We start from the raw sequence: 15914 nt of genomic DNA, 5'->3' as shown, positions 1-15914 counted from the left end.
TGCTTGAAGTCAATCATTTTGTCCTTGTACCATGGTATAATTCTGGGTGATGGCAGGATGCTACTCAGGGCTAAGGTCATACCTGCCTGGGCTACAAGATCGGACAGCTCCTCCATGTCCCTTTTCATGTAGTCCAAGGAGGTACGTCTCAGGTCATTCATACCAACATGGACAATGACAGAGTCATATTTGTACTTGTTGTGGAGTGACCTGAGTGCATGCATTATGTGACGGATCCTGGCACCCGACAGGCAGCTGACAGTAACTTTCTCCTTGTTTAGCCTGGTGAGTGGAACATCAGTGTGCCTGACTATAGAGTCACCTATGACTAGAGTGTTGGGTACGTTGTTATGCCTTATGGGCTGTGGTTGAGTGGCACACTGAGTATTATATCATCCTTCTTTTTAACTATGTATTTTGTAATGTGATATTTTCCCCAAAAAGTCCTATTTTTCCCTGCTAACCATCAAGACAACTAGGTTTTAATCTGTAAAGTGTCTAGTGTGTGTGGGTGTCTGTCAGTCTATGTACATGGCTGTCATTCATTTGGTAAAAAAATACATCGAGAAATAAATGAATGACCATAAAAAAAGAAAATAGACCAACAAGTGACTGCATAATTGTGAGAATCACATTTTTTGAATTCAAGCTTTATATATAGTGTAGGTATGTAGCAGTATGCGGGAAAAGGAACGGTTGACTGGTGGTTTTAAAAATGTTCAAGCCTTCACTACAGCAAGTAGTAGTGTATATGCAGGAGTGTTCGCACATTAGGATTAGGTAAAGGGATAGATTTAGTGTGTGTGCCTGATGACTGTCATGAGTATTCTGTGTTATTTTGTCTCAATTAATGGTACTGTCAGGGAAAGGGTTTTTAGTAACATAATGTGTAGTATTAGGAGTAGGACTAGGGTTAGTACACGAGTAAGGAAGTCTGCCCCCTGCCCTTCTTATTCGTGTGTGCTAACCCTACACATTACATTACAAAAAACACTTTCCCTAAAAGTACCACTATTAAGACAATATTAAGACAATATTTCATCTGAGTTTCATAGCTGCTGTTTACTGAAAAAAGAGAAGCTGTCAATGCTCTGTGATTCTCTCGTTTTGTGCATCTCACATTTATGGTTTTGCTCTTTTGTAGTAACTCATTTGTTTCTTTCAAATCGATATGTTCTACTAAAGATATAATCTCACACTCACACTCACTCTCAAAGATCTGCAATGAAAAAGTATTACACTCCCTTTTCAGCTAAAGATTACAGTTCAGGGATAGACATGCTCCTCTGGCACATATCTATTCAGACAGATAGAACAACTGAAACGTCCACAGAGATACTTTACTGAAAGGATACAAGGCCTAAACAACAAGTCCTACATGGACCGACTCAAAGCCCTGTCACTATAATTGGTACAGACTACTAAGAGGGGACCTGTGTCTGGCATATTAGTCATATGGATTTACTGTACAGCAGCAAGTCAAATGGCATCAGAAATGCTCAGTCCAGGTATCTAAACCACTTCTGTAACATCAACAGAATGGTTTAGGGGGACAGGCATATTTCTGACAGTGTTCTTCTCTGCAAGGAATTTTTAAAATCAGCCAACCTGTTAACACTACCAAAAAACATGTTCTCGCTTACCCCTCTCTCTTCCAGCACACCTTCAGCACTTACTATTTACTGGAGGAAAATATTTCTGAAGTCTGCTTGGTGAATAAAATTGCCTGTGCAAACACCTGCAAGCAAAATCCCTAAAACCTTCTGAATATTACTGCATACTCGAGTGTCACTCCATTGTTTGAAATAGTTAATGAAACATGGTATGGGTCTATGTTAAATCAGTTAACACTTAAAAAAGTGAATGCTGATTTATCGACCCTCTTTTAAGCAAAAGCTGAAAACCCCGAACACTCGGAACAGCATTTTTTTCCCGGGGGGGAGGGTCGCTGTTTCACCAAAAAAAAAAACAAAACAAAAAAAAACCCTTCAAAACAGTAAATAAAGTGGGGGACTTTGCCCCCCACACCCCCTACTTAAATATACCAACTTCGAGATCGCACCACAGTGGAGGAAATGGCTAAGTCCCAAATACGGGCCAGCGATTTTTTTTCCCTGGGGAAAAAAATCACTGTTCCGAGTGTTTGGGATTTTCAGCTTTCGCTGAAAGAGGGTAGATAAATCAGCGTTCACTTTTTTAAGCGTTCGCTGATTTAATATAGACCCCATGGTATGAATACATATTTTATTGACGTGTATCTGGAAAACAAACAATATTACATACATATCAGTACATAGTTATTTCCAGTATTATATAAGTTTTCACATGACACCATGTAGTGCCATATAAATTCAAACTGAAGAAATATTACCATACTATATACACATAACTTGCATGAAAATAAATCACATTTTCTCATTGACTGACCAAGTGGATCAGATGCTACTGCTGATCTGTATGTTAAGTGAGCCTGTGAAATGCTGTCATACAAGACTTCCCAACAGACAATGCTTGAGATAGTAATCCTAAGTAGATTTATTCCTATTTTATTTCTAAACAGGTAAAAACAATGCAAAGTGGTGATAATCAAATACCAGCTGTCACTGAGACGTTTTTCATCACTATGTACATCTTTATTTGGTACTTCATAGCATCAAATGAACTCTTTCTGGTTCAAGTTATTACCAGAAATATTAATATGCTGTATGCTCAGTCTCATTATCTCACTCACTGACCAGACAGCCTGGGTAAGAAGTCATTGTTGACCAGTTTGCTGAGTTGGCCTGAAAAATAATGTTGCACAATGCTTCCAAGCATACTCTGCCTAAAGGTACAAAAATATTAGATTTATTTGTACCTACATATATTTTTTTGCCAAATGTACATTTGCAAAATGGTTGTAATTATACATCAGCTATCACTGAGAAGTTTTCTAACATTACATATGCTCTCATTGGATACCATGAAGCAAGACAAAACAACTTTTTGTCAAAATTAACAAAAATAAGGTATACATTCAACATTTTACATGAAAGCTATTTCACGTACTCCAAAACACCAAAGATCAGTTGCTCTAAATTTTAAACTGCAATTAAAGTAGAATAAATCTCTACCAGACAAATGTTTCACACCCTTTGCCAAACAAAGACAAGAATTCAGGTACTGTCATTTTAAACTCCATATAAAACGGAACAAATCCCAGCCTCCTATTATCAGCTATAGGTTAATCTTTGATAGCCAGCAGCAGTAGTGAGCTTGTATATACAAAAGTGTGCATGAACAAACGGAAAAAAATGCTTTAACCACACTTTACTAAACTGTTAACTAAAAAAGGTAATTTTAATTAAGTTAAGACAGTACTGAAACCCAGCAGTTCCACATTGTATAACCTAACAGGTAGTCAAGAATTTTTATGCCAGGTTTGCAGCTAGTTAGGTTAAATAGTTTACACATACATAACTACACTAAGAAATAAATGACAATAGGTAGCTGCTAGCAAATCACTTTTATTGTTGAAACATTAAAAGAATACTGGAGCCTTATCTAAACAGCCTTCAAGCATGGCAATCTGTTGCTGTTTTTTTATTTTATTCTATTTGTATTTGTTTACAGGGGTAGGGCACTGCTCAATACTGACCAGTTTCAGACTCAGCCCAAGTGAAATACAAAACATTTCCAAAGGAAAAAAAAATTAAATTAATATTAGCAATTACCGCTGTTATTTCACTAGCAGATTATAATTATGCATCACTGTAAAACAATTTAAGAGGCTGCCATAACACACAACTTATGTTCTTACCATAACGTTCCATCTGTGTTGTCGATCTTCATCCATGCTTGACAGATGGGTTCGGTTCCGATCCCTACTCAGCCATTAAACAAAGCTTGCGCCATCCAAAAAATATCATGCTGCCTCTCTTCCCGTTACCCTCAGATCGAGTTTGCCTATCAGTTAAGAAAATACCCTATGAAACCCCATGACAAGTTCCAAACCTCCAGAAGTCTCTGGGGGGGGAGCAGGAGGGTGGGATCTCAAGAATTAATGAAGATTGACAAGATAGATGGAATGTTATGGTAAGAACATAACTTCTTTATCTGATGTTGTCAATCTTCATTTATTCTTGACTGATAGGACAGAGTCCCCAGCTACTTTAGATCCTGGGCGGCCCTAAGGAAGGATATTCCTGAGAACTATAGAGCCAAAGGATCCTCTTCCCCTGGAGACCATGCCTAATTTGTAATGAGTGATAAAGGTATGTGGGGTAGCCCAAGTTGCAGCAGCACAAATGTCTTCCATAGAAGCTCTGGAATGGAAGATCGCTGAAATGGAAACAGATCTCGTAGAATGAGCTCTAACTTTTGTTGGCAGTTTGAGTTTATTCTGGTTGTATATAAAGGTAATGCAGTCTCAACCATTTTGACAAGGTGACCTTTGATACCAGTTTGACCAATCTGATACCTGAAAAGGATAAAAATAGTTGGTCTGATTTTCTAGAGGATTTTGTTCTGTCCAAGTAAAAACGTAATTGTCTCTGGATGCCCAAAATATGCAAGCAGTACTCTCCTTTGTTTGAAAAACTTGGAAGGAAGACTGGTTGATATTGGACTCTGATACAACTTCTGGAAGGAAGGAGGGATTGGTTTCTGAGTGATACTCTTTCTTTGTGGAAGATGATATATGGGTGGTTCACACACAGAGCTTGTAACTCTGAAATTCTCCTAGCAGACATAATAGCTACTAGGAAGAGGGTCTTTCAAGATAAAAAACTTGAGGTCACAAGTGGCTGCTGGCTCGAAGGGCCAATGAACTAGGCATTGTAAGATTAAGGTCAAATCCGTAGGCGCTACCGGTTCTTTGAAAGGGGGTTTTAAATGCTGAGTGCCTTTAAGAAAAATTTTGTATAGATGATGAGACATCAATGAATGATCATCAAAAACAGTTTTTGAAATGTCAGAAAGATGAACCTTAATCGTAGATATAGAGGCTCCCAGTTGAAATAAGGTGGCTAAGTATTCCAGAACCTTATCAACGGATGCAGAGAATGGATCACTGCCATTTGTAGACTTTCAAATAGAGAATCTTTTCCATTTATTTAAGTAAATTTTTCTGGTGGACAGTTTATGGGAAGCTAGAAGTACTTCTGCATGGGGGAGGACAAGTTGTTCTGCCTGCCAGTTAATGCAATTGGAGAAACCAAGCCGTCAGCTTGAGATGTTGAAGGTTGGGATGCGGCAAACCCTGAGGGTGAGACAAGACGTCCACAGGCGGTGAACCAGGTGAGGCCAAAGAAAGGGAAACCAGACTTGATGGGGCCTGTAAAGTGCAATGAGATTCACTTTGCTTCTCAACCATAGGGCTTTCCTTAGAAACTGTGGAATTGGTGGAAAAGCATACAGAAGTCCCAGGGGCCAATTGTGAAGATGTGCCTCTCTCGGGGACTCCCAGCAAGGGGGAATTAGGGCAAAGGAGCTGCTGCATTTCTGGCTTGTGGGAGAGACGAACAGATCACAGCAAGGCTGACCCCATCAGCGAAAGATATGAATTGCTAAGTTGGGATTGAGAGACCACTCGTGAGGCAAAAGGATACACCTGCTCAGTTTGTCCGCAATCACGTTGGAGTTCTCCGGGATATGTGTTGCTATCCGAAAGCAGTTGGAGGCGACTGCCCATAGCTAAACTCTTAGGGCTTCCCGACACAAAGGGCAGGATCTGGATCCCCCCTGTTTGTTGATATACCAGACTACGGACATGTTGTCTGACTGGATAGCAATTGTCCCGGAAGGAAGGGCACACAAATACTTGCAATGCTAAAAGCACTGCCCTCAGTTGTAGGACACTGATGTGCAAATTGGCATCTTGTGGGGACCAAGTGCCTTGGACTGTCTTACCCAGAAAATGCCCCCACGCTACCTGGGAAGCTTCTGTGGTCAGTACAGCCTTGGGCTGGGGGGGGGACTCCATACATTTTCTTCTGGCTTTATCCACCAAGATAAATCCTTTTTGCAGCCATTTGTTATCAAGACTGGATGGGACATGGGGTGTGTCAGAAGTGATCATCGTGATGCCAAGAGCGACTAAAGCAGCCTCATGTGATACCTCACTAGGGGAACTAACGTTATTATTGCTGCCATGGATCCGAGAAGTTGTAGTACCAGACGAGCAGGAACTTTGTCTTGTGAGAGGATCATTTGTACTTGCGATCTTAGCTTTAACAACCTGTGATGAGGAAGGGAGGCCACAAAATATATTGTATCTAGCCTTGCTCCAATTAATTTCAGATCCTGTGTGGGAGACTGTTGTGATTTTTCTTTGTTGACTGAAATACCTAAAGTTTCGGCAAGATGTAGAACAAAGTCTATGGCGCAAATCAGTAGATGCCTGGAGGGGGCGGTGAGGAGCCAGTCGTCTAGATATGGAAAAACACGGAATCCCTGTAGTCTCAAATGAGCTGCTACGACTGTCATGTATTTGGTGAACACCCAGGGGGCTGTGAAGTGGAAGGGCAGTGCTTGAAACTGGTAATGACTAACTCCTAGCCGGAAGCGGATATCTTCTGAGCACTTGTCCATCTTTATGTGGTGATATGCATCCTAAAGTTTTACAGAGTACATCCAATCGTCCTTCTCTAGAAAGGAAAGGATAGACTGAACCGTGACCATCCGGAATTTTATCTGTTGCACAAATTTTCAATAGGCTGTTTTGTTTAATAGGCTATGATCCAAGACCGGGCGCCAGTCCCCTGTCTTCTTTGGCACTAAAAAGAATCTTTAGTAGAATCCGGATCCTATCTGGTCTGGTGGGACTGCTTGGATGACTCTCTTTTGAAGTAGCGTTTGAACTTCTAGTGCCGCTAGATCCCTCTGATTGGGTGGAACATCGGGGATTCGCCTTTGCAGTTTGGGGAAAAGACTGAAGTGAATGGAGTAAACTCTGGTAATTATTGTCTGCATGCAGGAATCCGATGTTATTGTGAGCCAGGCTGAATGGTGTTGAGAAAATCTTCCCACAACTGTTTTCAGAGGTAAGCAATCAGATCTCCTCTCAGCAGTGCTGGTAGGGTTGTTCAGAAGAGGAATCTCTGGAGCCTTGGTTATGTGGACCCCCACTGCCACGGGAGTGGTGTCTTCCAGAAGAGTTCCCCCCTCTGCCCTGGGGGAAATACTCACTACGTGTGTCCTGAGAAGGCCCTTGGGTTTTCTTGAACCACATTTTTCCACTCCTCTGATTCCTGCAGTAAGGTTGTTATGGAGTGGAAAAACACACACCCACAGCAGAAGGGGTCTTCCCGTCCTTTTCACACCTGGCTAATGTGTTTCTAAGTTTGGGGCCACTGACAAAGGAAGACTTGCAAAATCACAGAAGCACATCCAGGAGTGGCACCTAATGGCAACGCCTGTCCCTGCTATCTAGACATCCCTTCGGCTGTATGCACAATAAGCCACATAGACGAATTCAGATAGACTCCAGAGTGGCAAGGTGAGAGGCAGCCTTATCTCGAACCTTGTCAGACACTGCTCCTGCTAGAATGTCTGAAAGCTCAGTTATCAGATCCCTTTGGAGTCTAGTGAAGTGTGCCAAAAAGTTAAAGGATCAAATAGCGAAGATCGATGAAGCAAAGATCCGCTTCCCAAATCTGTCCAGTGTCCAAAACACTCGGTTAGGAGGATGAACAGCTGAACTGTCTTCGGCGAGATACTATTTGGTGACCCCCGCCACCACCATGGCGTCCACTGCAAGACCCTTAGACCAATGGGGCTGAAAGAATCCTATCCAGTCTCTGGGAAATAGGCTCTATGGTGTCAGGAGCCTTCCACACTCGCTGAATAATCAATTTGATTACATCGTCAGCAGGCGAGGGTCACCCAAGTAGTAGATGGAAGGGCACGAAAAGCTTGCAAGAAAACAGATTCCTCAGAGGATGGGTTTGTCGGCTTCCAATCACCCCTCTGTTTTAATATTTCCAGGATGTCTCCAAAGGAGACATCTTCAGGGGGTGACTGTGGAGACCCTTTCCCCTTCATCATAATCTGTATCCTCAGTGACTGATTCTTCTGGGGACTCCAGGTGCTTCCTCTTGCACGTTCTCTTATGAGGTGGCTCCTCAGGGGGATGTTCTGAGGAGGACTCCGTAGAGGGGGGACAGTGAACTAGGGTTTCTTGCAGCTCTTGTACCTACTGTCCAGACATAGCAGATTGTGGTAGCTGTGAACCAGAGGGAACAAAAATATGGCACTCTGACGGGGATGAAACCAACTGGGAGCCTGCTGAGGCCAAAGCTCTCTCCATAATCCAGAAGGCAGGTCTGCCCGAAGAGGGATGGGAGCCCTGAAGCGAGAACGACAACCTCGGAACTGGGGTCACACCCCACTCCAACAAGCCACCTCCCACAGTAGGAGTCGAGAGAGGACTTGAAACTGCCATGGTCCCGAGAGCCACAGAAACAATCGGAACCGGTCTAAGGATCTTGGAATCGACAGCCAAGTCTCAGTTCCATGGGTGCGACAGTTCCTAAGGAGCCAAAGACCACAGAGTAGATTCTGGTGCCAAGGTGAGATCCACAGTCAGCATTGAGGCAGTTGGCACCACGACCATCGAAGCAATGGGCTCCAAGACCTGGGAGGAGGTTGAAGGAGGAATATATGTAGGAGATACTGGGAGAGTAAGCCTTGGCTCCAGGAGCTAGGGAGCTCTGCGAGGGTACAGGAAAGCCTCTGGCTGCCACAAGCTGGTCCACTAATCTGACTACATCCAATCCTGAGAGACTCCTGGAAGAATGGATTGACATTCCCGAAAGGGACTCTGGTCTGTCCACAAAGGGACTCAGCTGCTGACCCAAAAAGGCATCTACTGAAGTGGAATATCTAGTCCGGGGAATATTTTAAAACATCAGCCTTCAGCACCATGGTCTCTTTTATAGAAGGAGAAGCTGGAAATGAATGGGTAGATGTACCTATTGTCGGTGCAGAGGTCTTGGTTGGTACTGAAGTGGTTTGAGTTGGTTCAGTAGTTGACTGCACTGATGCCGATTTTGCCTTCGGTGCCTGAGCAGAAGATAGTTATGTTTTAGGTATTTTTGCCTTTGGTTCCTGAGCAGAAGATAGTTACGTTTTAGGCATTTTTGCCTTTGGTTCCGAACAGACTGTCGGAACCTGGGTCTTTGTGATTTTGAGTCATGTACCTTTGGGGAAGATGGTATCAAATGGCTCCGTTTTTTTTTTGACTCAGACTTTGGAGATTTTGAAATCTCTGCCTCAGGCAGAGCTTCACCAAGAGGACACTTTAATAAGCCTTTCAGAATTAATTTATTTTGTTTCTCTGCAAGAGTTTGGGCGCTAAAGCCCTTACAGATATTACAAGGAATATCCAAGTGAGGGACACCTAGACAGTGGATGCAAGAAAGATGCCCATCCAAGCTGGGCATCTTTCTGCCACAGTGTTTACACGGTTTAAACCCAGAGGTCCCTTTTTGTTTCTCTGACATGTTGTCTAGTTAGTGACACACACATACACACACACGTACACGCACACACACGCACGCTCGTAGAAAAAGGCAGAAAGATGATCAATTAAATATATTTTTTAAAGGATAAACCAACGATGGTATAAGAAGAACAACACCCAAACGGGTAACGGAAAGAAAGGCAGAAGAAAAAATACCGACGATGGTATTAAGGGCTACCAACGGTAACCCGGGAAGAAGAGGCCTGTTACCAACAATGGTAGAGAATTACCATAAGGTTAAAAAGGGGGGGGGGGTAGAAAGCTCCAAAGAGGGTCACTCACTCAAAAAAGTACCAACGACATTAACTAGTAATGAAAATAAAGGTTTTTACAGTATTATAATTAGATCAAGAAGAAATTTTTAGGCACTCAGCTGACGGCATCGACAGACGCGTCCAATTTTCTACGCGCCAAATGAGATCTGAGGTAAGGGGAAGAGAGGTATTATGGATAGAGCCTTAGCTTGAGAGTTTTGGGCTGCCCCAAGCTTTGTATAACCCATCAGTCAAGAATAAATGAAGATTGACAACATCACATCTTATTTTAGACCCAAGCTCCTTCACAAATGCATTAGTTTTGTTAATTTGTTTTGACAGACAGTTGTGAGTGAATTCCTAAGAGCTCATTAAATTGCCCCACACCCAAGGTTGTTCACTGATTTCACATGGGTTTATGTGAAAAAGTACATATTCTCTTTCCACTAAGTCACATATTTGTATCTTGTTTTGAAACATCTGTGTTTTTTCTAAAAAATAACCTCTTGAAAATGATTATCAGTTAGGTAGGTAAAAAGGAGTTTTCTCCTTTAAAACATGTGCTTGTTTGCTTACCATTTATTGCAGATCAGGTAAATTAACTCATCTAAGGTACTCTTCAGGAAAGAGTAAATTTGTTCTTCAGTAGCACCGCTTTTGGCATAGTATGCGCACACTTCCAAATGATCTTAGACACATACACATCATCCCTGCCTCTACTCCATTCTTTACAGCTAACATTACCATCATATACACTTAGTGAACTCTGCTGCTGTGAAACAGTAACCGTTATACAGACCACCAAACTGACATTGTGATAAGTAGCTTACAAAATGCAAAATAAGCACCAACTCAAAAGTAGCACAGTAATTTCACATAAATTCATTACAAATGAGATCTGCACTCAGTAAGTTAAAAACTCTTACTATGTAATCCATAACTGGCTATGCCAGTTCTACATATGACAGTTATCAACTGGAGTATGGGAATCAATATAAAAAAACAGAACAGCTCTCCACACTAAACGGTGATATTGCCTCAATGCAGAAACAGTCCAAAAGCTGTCTACAGCAGATACCAGTAAATGGTCAAAAACCTCCAAGCAGAGTGCCTTTTAAAAAGTGTGGAGGAGGGAAATGACATCTCCATCCACAGCTGTACACAGACCTCACAATCCAGTTGGTTGGTATACTGCTGACATAAACCAATGCAGGTCCCATTAGAACAGCTGGAAGCATGTTCCAAAATGCAGTGGTCAAGCACGTGGTAGGACTTCTCTGCAAAAAAAGGCTAAAATGGAAATGCTGGATTTTTGTACTACCACAGTACCACCAAGGAAACCTAAGAGAATGAAACTGCTCCTGGGAATTACTGTTGTGTGTGGGCATGCATTCATGTGGGTGCTGTCAGATCAACCAGATACTTCTATAGTAAGGTAAAGATAAAGTGCACTTTATTCATTTATTTCCTAATGGAAGAAGTGGCCATTTGTTATTACATGGCACTAAATGCACAACTGCAGAATTTAGTGGTTAGAATTGTACATCTGTAACTTCTCGCCCACAGGAAATGATTCAATTTACAAGTGAAGTGCTCAGGCAGCAGGCTAGAAAGGAAAGCTTTGTTTACACAACTTATGCTGCAGGCATGAGCTTGAAGAGATCATATATGGTGTTACAGTGTGTGAACAAGTCAATGATGCAGGAAGTCCGTTTATAAAAATGCAAAGAAATACACCCTAACTCAAAATACTGAGCATGACTACACTAGGGTGGGGACAAAAGTACTTTCAATAATAAGATTATAAAGATACCTTGACTATTTATCTTAGGAGGCACAACTATGGCAACTTACTGCAAGGAGGCAGCAAGAAATTGTGACATATTCTAGGATGCATAATGAACATTATCAGTACAAAAAAGGCTACTCTTTTTACAATAGGCAAAACATATTCAAGAATAATGTCTATTTCAGGAAATCACAGCTTTGCAAAGAAATATGTTTCAAGGTAGTAAAAGATGTGCATAAAAGTACCATAAAAAATGGAACCAGATTTGCACTAAAAGACTTGAGGGAATAGTGGATATGGAGTCGTATTTATGCACACCCCCTGATGACAGTAAAAAGCACAGGCATAAGTTCACACATTAAAAAAAAATTAATCAAATTTTGAAAGATTTACCATAATTTGTAAAACAAAGAATTTTTTTTTTGGGGGGGGGGGGGCGAATAATGTGACAAGATTTCCTGAGAAAGTATTTCTCCCTTACTGTAAGCATAGCAGAAGCATGCAACATTCTTTCTGTGAACGTGGTTTCTTCAATAAAGTCCAGAATATTCAAGATCACACATAACTACAATGGCAAACTTGCAATGATTTAAAGAAAGGAAATGACAAGCTATACTTGGTAGCCCTTATTTGTCACCATATTTTGTACGCAAGACGAGCCGGATAAGGCATGACGAAAATAAGACAAATAAAAACTGCACTATCATGAATTTAAAAATATTTCCCCAAACAAAAGCAGCTCCTTAATAAATTATACTTCTAAAGTCCAAGCTGTGTGTCACCATATCATTCTGCCATATACCTCCAGTTCACTGACAGTTTCTTCTTCTCTTCTTGCCTCCTCTGCTTCCTCTTCAAGTGCACGCTTTCTTGCATAATCCACCTTCTCCACATTTGCACATCGAGTCCACAACCTCTGAAGTTCATCAGGGAGCCACCCACCTGAAAGAAAAGAAAAAATAATTTGTTTTATTTCTCAAAGTTTTGATTTTAGCCATTGGGTAGAGTATCCATTTCAAAGCACATCTGTATTTTTAAAATGATATGCCATCAAGTCTGTAATAAAAGAAACCCAAATTCAGGAAAAAGACTGTGTGAAGTACCTAATGGAATTTCTTCCATCAAGGAACAAAGGTATCAGATGGTGTCAGTACATGAGGGAGCCTGACACAAGCTAGACACTTTCTTTGTCATTACACCATGTACAAAACCTATGACGAACTCCAAAGGCAAACAGAGTACTGCATGCCCAAACTAATTTCCAAACTGGAGGAAAATAGTGCAGCTACCTAAAGACAGCATTACAACAGAAAAGGTTTAAGTTCAGAGCTCCATTTGGGGAAGAGTCATCTTACATCAAGGGGGAATCCTTAGCACACAATTCAATGACCATCTAAATTCAAGTCTACCCTATAATTTGTTTTAACCGTATCATCTTTTGAACAGTGGGGACATACCCATAAACTGAACCTTTCTTATTTTAATTTTTTCCAGTCAAAATGACTATAGGAAAGACTAAGAAGGGAAGGCCAACCAATCTCAACACGGACTCAAGAAGCACAAAAGTAGTAGAAGCAGCCCACAAGTAAAATGACAAAGAAGGTAGGAAAAATGCTAGTATTAGCCCTCTAAAATATAAAATGACAATTGCCGTGCATGTAAATGAAATAAAACAGCACTGATAAATGAAAACAGAATTTATCATTTATCTCCCAATGACCATTAAGTCTAACCTATGGTTGCTCCACAGATCTGCTCATTTTCAAAACAGCCCTTCAGGCTATTCATTTACTGCAGGCAGGCAAGCACTGAATGCACTGGACTGAAGTGATCCCATCTCTACTGAAGTATCAGGGCTTTTACTTAGGCCCTTCTGTTTAAAAAAATGTGCATCTCTAGATGGGTCTCCTCAAGGTACATCATCCATGTCTCCCCATGTGACGCTCTCACGATACCCCCATGGCAGCACATTCAGCGTGATGTTACACCACCAAGTCTAGCAGGGAGTATGTACCTAGACACACATGTCCCACCCATCCTCACCACAAAACAAAGGAAAGCAAGCAGAGCCTCATATTTTATTATCCCCTAGCTGTTCCAGGTGTCTGAGCTGCTAGTCAAACTTCTGTGAGCTTGGCTCTTGTTAGGGGTTTATCCCTTTATGCCAATGTATCTGCCTGCAAATAAGATGTTCTCCTACAGTATCAGCTGATTTTCAAAGAGGCACTCCTTGATGAGCCCTATGACTTAAGTTAAGTCTCTCTACTAATAACAGTTTGGCACTTTTTTCTTGAGAAGGTACTATGGTCAAGGACACAGGCACTAGGTGCATGCCATGTGCCAGAAAGATACACATGACAATGGTTAAAGTCTTCAACTCCCATGCACAAGGTTCAATTCTGACCTTAAGACAATGCTTGTGTGGAGTTTCCATGTTCTCCCTGTGTCACTGGGAGCTTCCTCCATCTTCCAAAAATATACTGGGTGTTTCCACTTCACACTCACCCAAGAAAAGTTGTGGGCAGCAGCATACACTCTAGATGGTGCCTGCTGGGGGAACATTGTACAGACCAACTGCTTTGAGCATCAATTGTGGTGCACATTATCCTCTAGACAGAAGAGCATGGATCACAGACTAGGTATTGTGTCAAGGCTTGCCACTCGATACTATATAAACAGCTGACGGTCAGCAAAAATGGGCATGGATATTTGTTAGGAAAAAGTGGGTTGAGGACCTGGCATACTCTATGTGCTCCTACTGGCCAGTGTGTGATCATCAAAGACCAGCAGCCACAAGTCAATAAGCTACTGGCAGCCAGTGTCTAGTTGGCAAGCTTGATTACCTGGGATAGCTCTGTTGAGTGAAAGCTGAACGTATAGCCAATCTGCTTCAAACATGAACTAAGAATTGCTACATAGGTTTACTGACAGGATATAGCTTGGAAATGAATAACATGATGGTATGGAGAAGGCTGGGCATCCTCTGTATCCAGGATCCAAAAGTGAAGGGCAGTGCAGCAGCAGCAAAGTCACTTGGCTTGGGATCTACAGTGTACTACTCATGAGGAGGACAGACTTGAAATGGTGTGGGAATTATGGTGAGAGAGAGGTTTCAGAAGACAATGAAGGATGTCATCAAATTTAGTGATAGACTCATGGCATTCAAACCCCAGTGCAAGTATTAGATACTATTCATAGCTTCAGCCTATGCCGCATAGCAAGACTGCAACAGCAAAGAGAAGACTGCATCCAAGCAGCAGCTGCAGGACCCACTTGATAAAGCAGGACAACATGAGCTGGTGTTGATAACAGGGAACGTGAATGCACAGATCAGGACAGACAGAACAAGATAGGAGGAATGCCTGGGTCCACATGGGTGGGTCAACAGCAATAAAGAAGAGGCCATTCTAGACCTCTCTGTCGCAAATTGCTTGACAGTGGCCATCACATGGTTCAACAAGAAAGACAATCACAAGATCTCTTACAAAAATGTGAAAAGTGCAACTGAGGTAGACTTCCTCCTAGTAAGGAAAAGGCAATGGGATAGAATCAGCAATTGCAAAGTCATCCCCAGTGAAACACTTGGCCCACAGCATAAACCACTGACTGCCACAATCAGCTGCAAGCAGTGATCACAGAAGGCTCTATGGTCAACACAGACTAGGCTGAAGACATGGTAATTGAATGGACAGAATGCAGGACAGTTCAAGGAAATACCCAGGACTCAAGAAAAAGAGGAAATAGATGGAGTTGAAGAAGAACATCAGCGGCTCAAAACAGCATGTGTCAGGACTATAGAACAGATATGAGGCAGTGATAGGTATGGAAATAAGGTACATATGAAAAGCTGGTGGTGGAATTCAGAAATCCAGGAAGTCATCAGAAGAAAGGGGTGCAGGGAATAAGTGCAAAACAGAAAAGATGGACTAGGCAAAAAAGGAATACTGGCTGATTAACAAAAAGGTTAAGAGAACAGTTGAAATAGCAAAAAAAAAACAAGGCAATCTGAGGCACTCTACCATCTTTTTGAAAGGTACTGAGCAGATGGTACAAAAAACTTCTTATCAGGACGGCGCAGTGGTATCGTTGTTGCCTCACAACAAGAGATTTTCTGGTTCAATTCTCGGCTGCAGTATCTTCTGTGTGGAGTCTGCATGTCCTGCCTGTGTTCGTGTGGGTTTCCTCCGGGTGCTCCAGTTTCCTCACACATTACAAAGACATGCATCTGGAGCATTTCTCGACGGGCCTCCACTGAAAATTGGCTTCATTCCAAGTCGGACTTTCCCGGTTAACAAATGTTAAATACGTTTTATTTATTTATTATTTATAATTATTTTATAATTAATTATTTATAAATAAGTAAAATAAA

At 41.7% G+C, this 15914-nt stretch overlaps 1 protein-coding gene across 1 annotated transcript in view; it reads right to left on the bottom strand.

Annotated features, from left to right (window-relative positions):
* Nucleotides 1-15914, bottom strand: part of REC8 (REC8 meiotic recombination protein) — a 1573438-nt gene that overhangs the window by 199525 nt on the left and 1357999 nt on the right. The window contains exon 9 of the mRNA XM_044058157.1: nucleotides 12348-12487. Coding sequence (XP_043914092.1) covers nucleotides 12348-12487 — 140 coding nt within the window. The remainder of the gene's footprint in view (nucleotides 1-12347; nucleotides 12488-15914) is intronic.

The sequence above is a fragment of the Protopterus annectens genome, chromosome 16.part0 (assembly GCF_019279795.1).
Source record: "Protopterus annectens isolate FY-2018-M chromosome 16.part0, PAN1.0, whole genome shotgun sequence".
NCBI lineage: Eukaryota > Metazoa > Chordata > Ceratodontiformes > Protopteridae > Protopterus > Protopterus annectens.
Note: the sequence above shows the minus strand (reverse complement) of the source record. Positions and strands in the feature narration are given on the sequence as shown.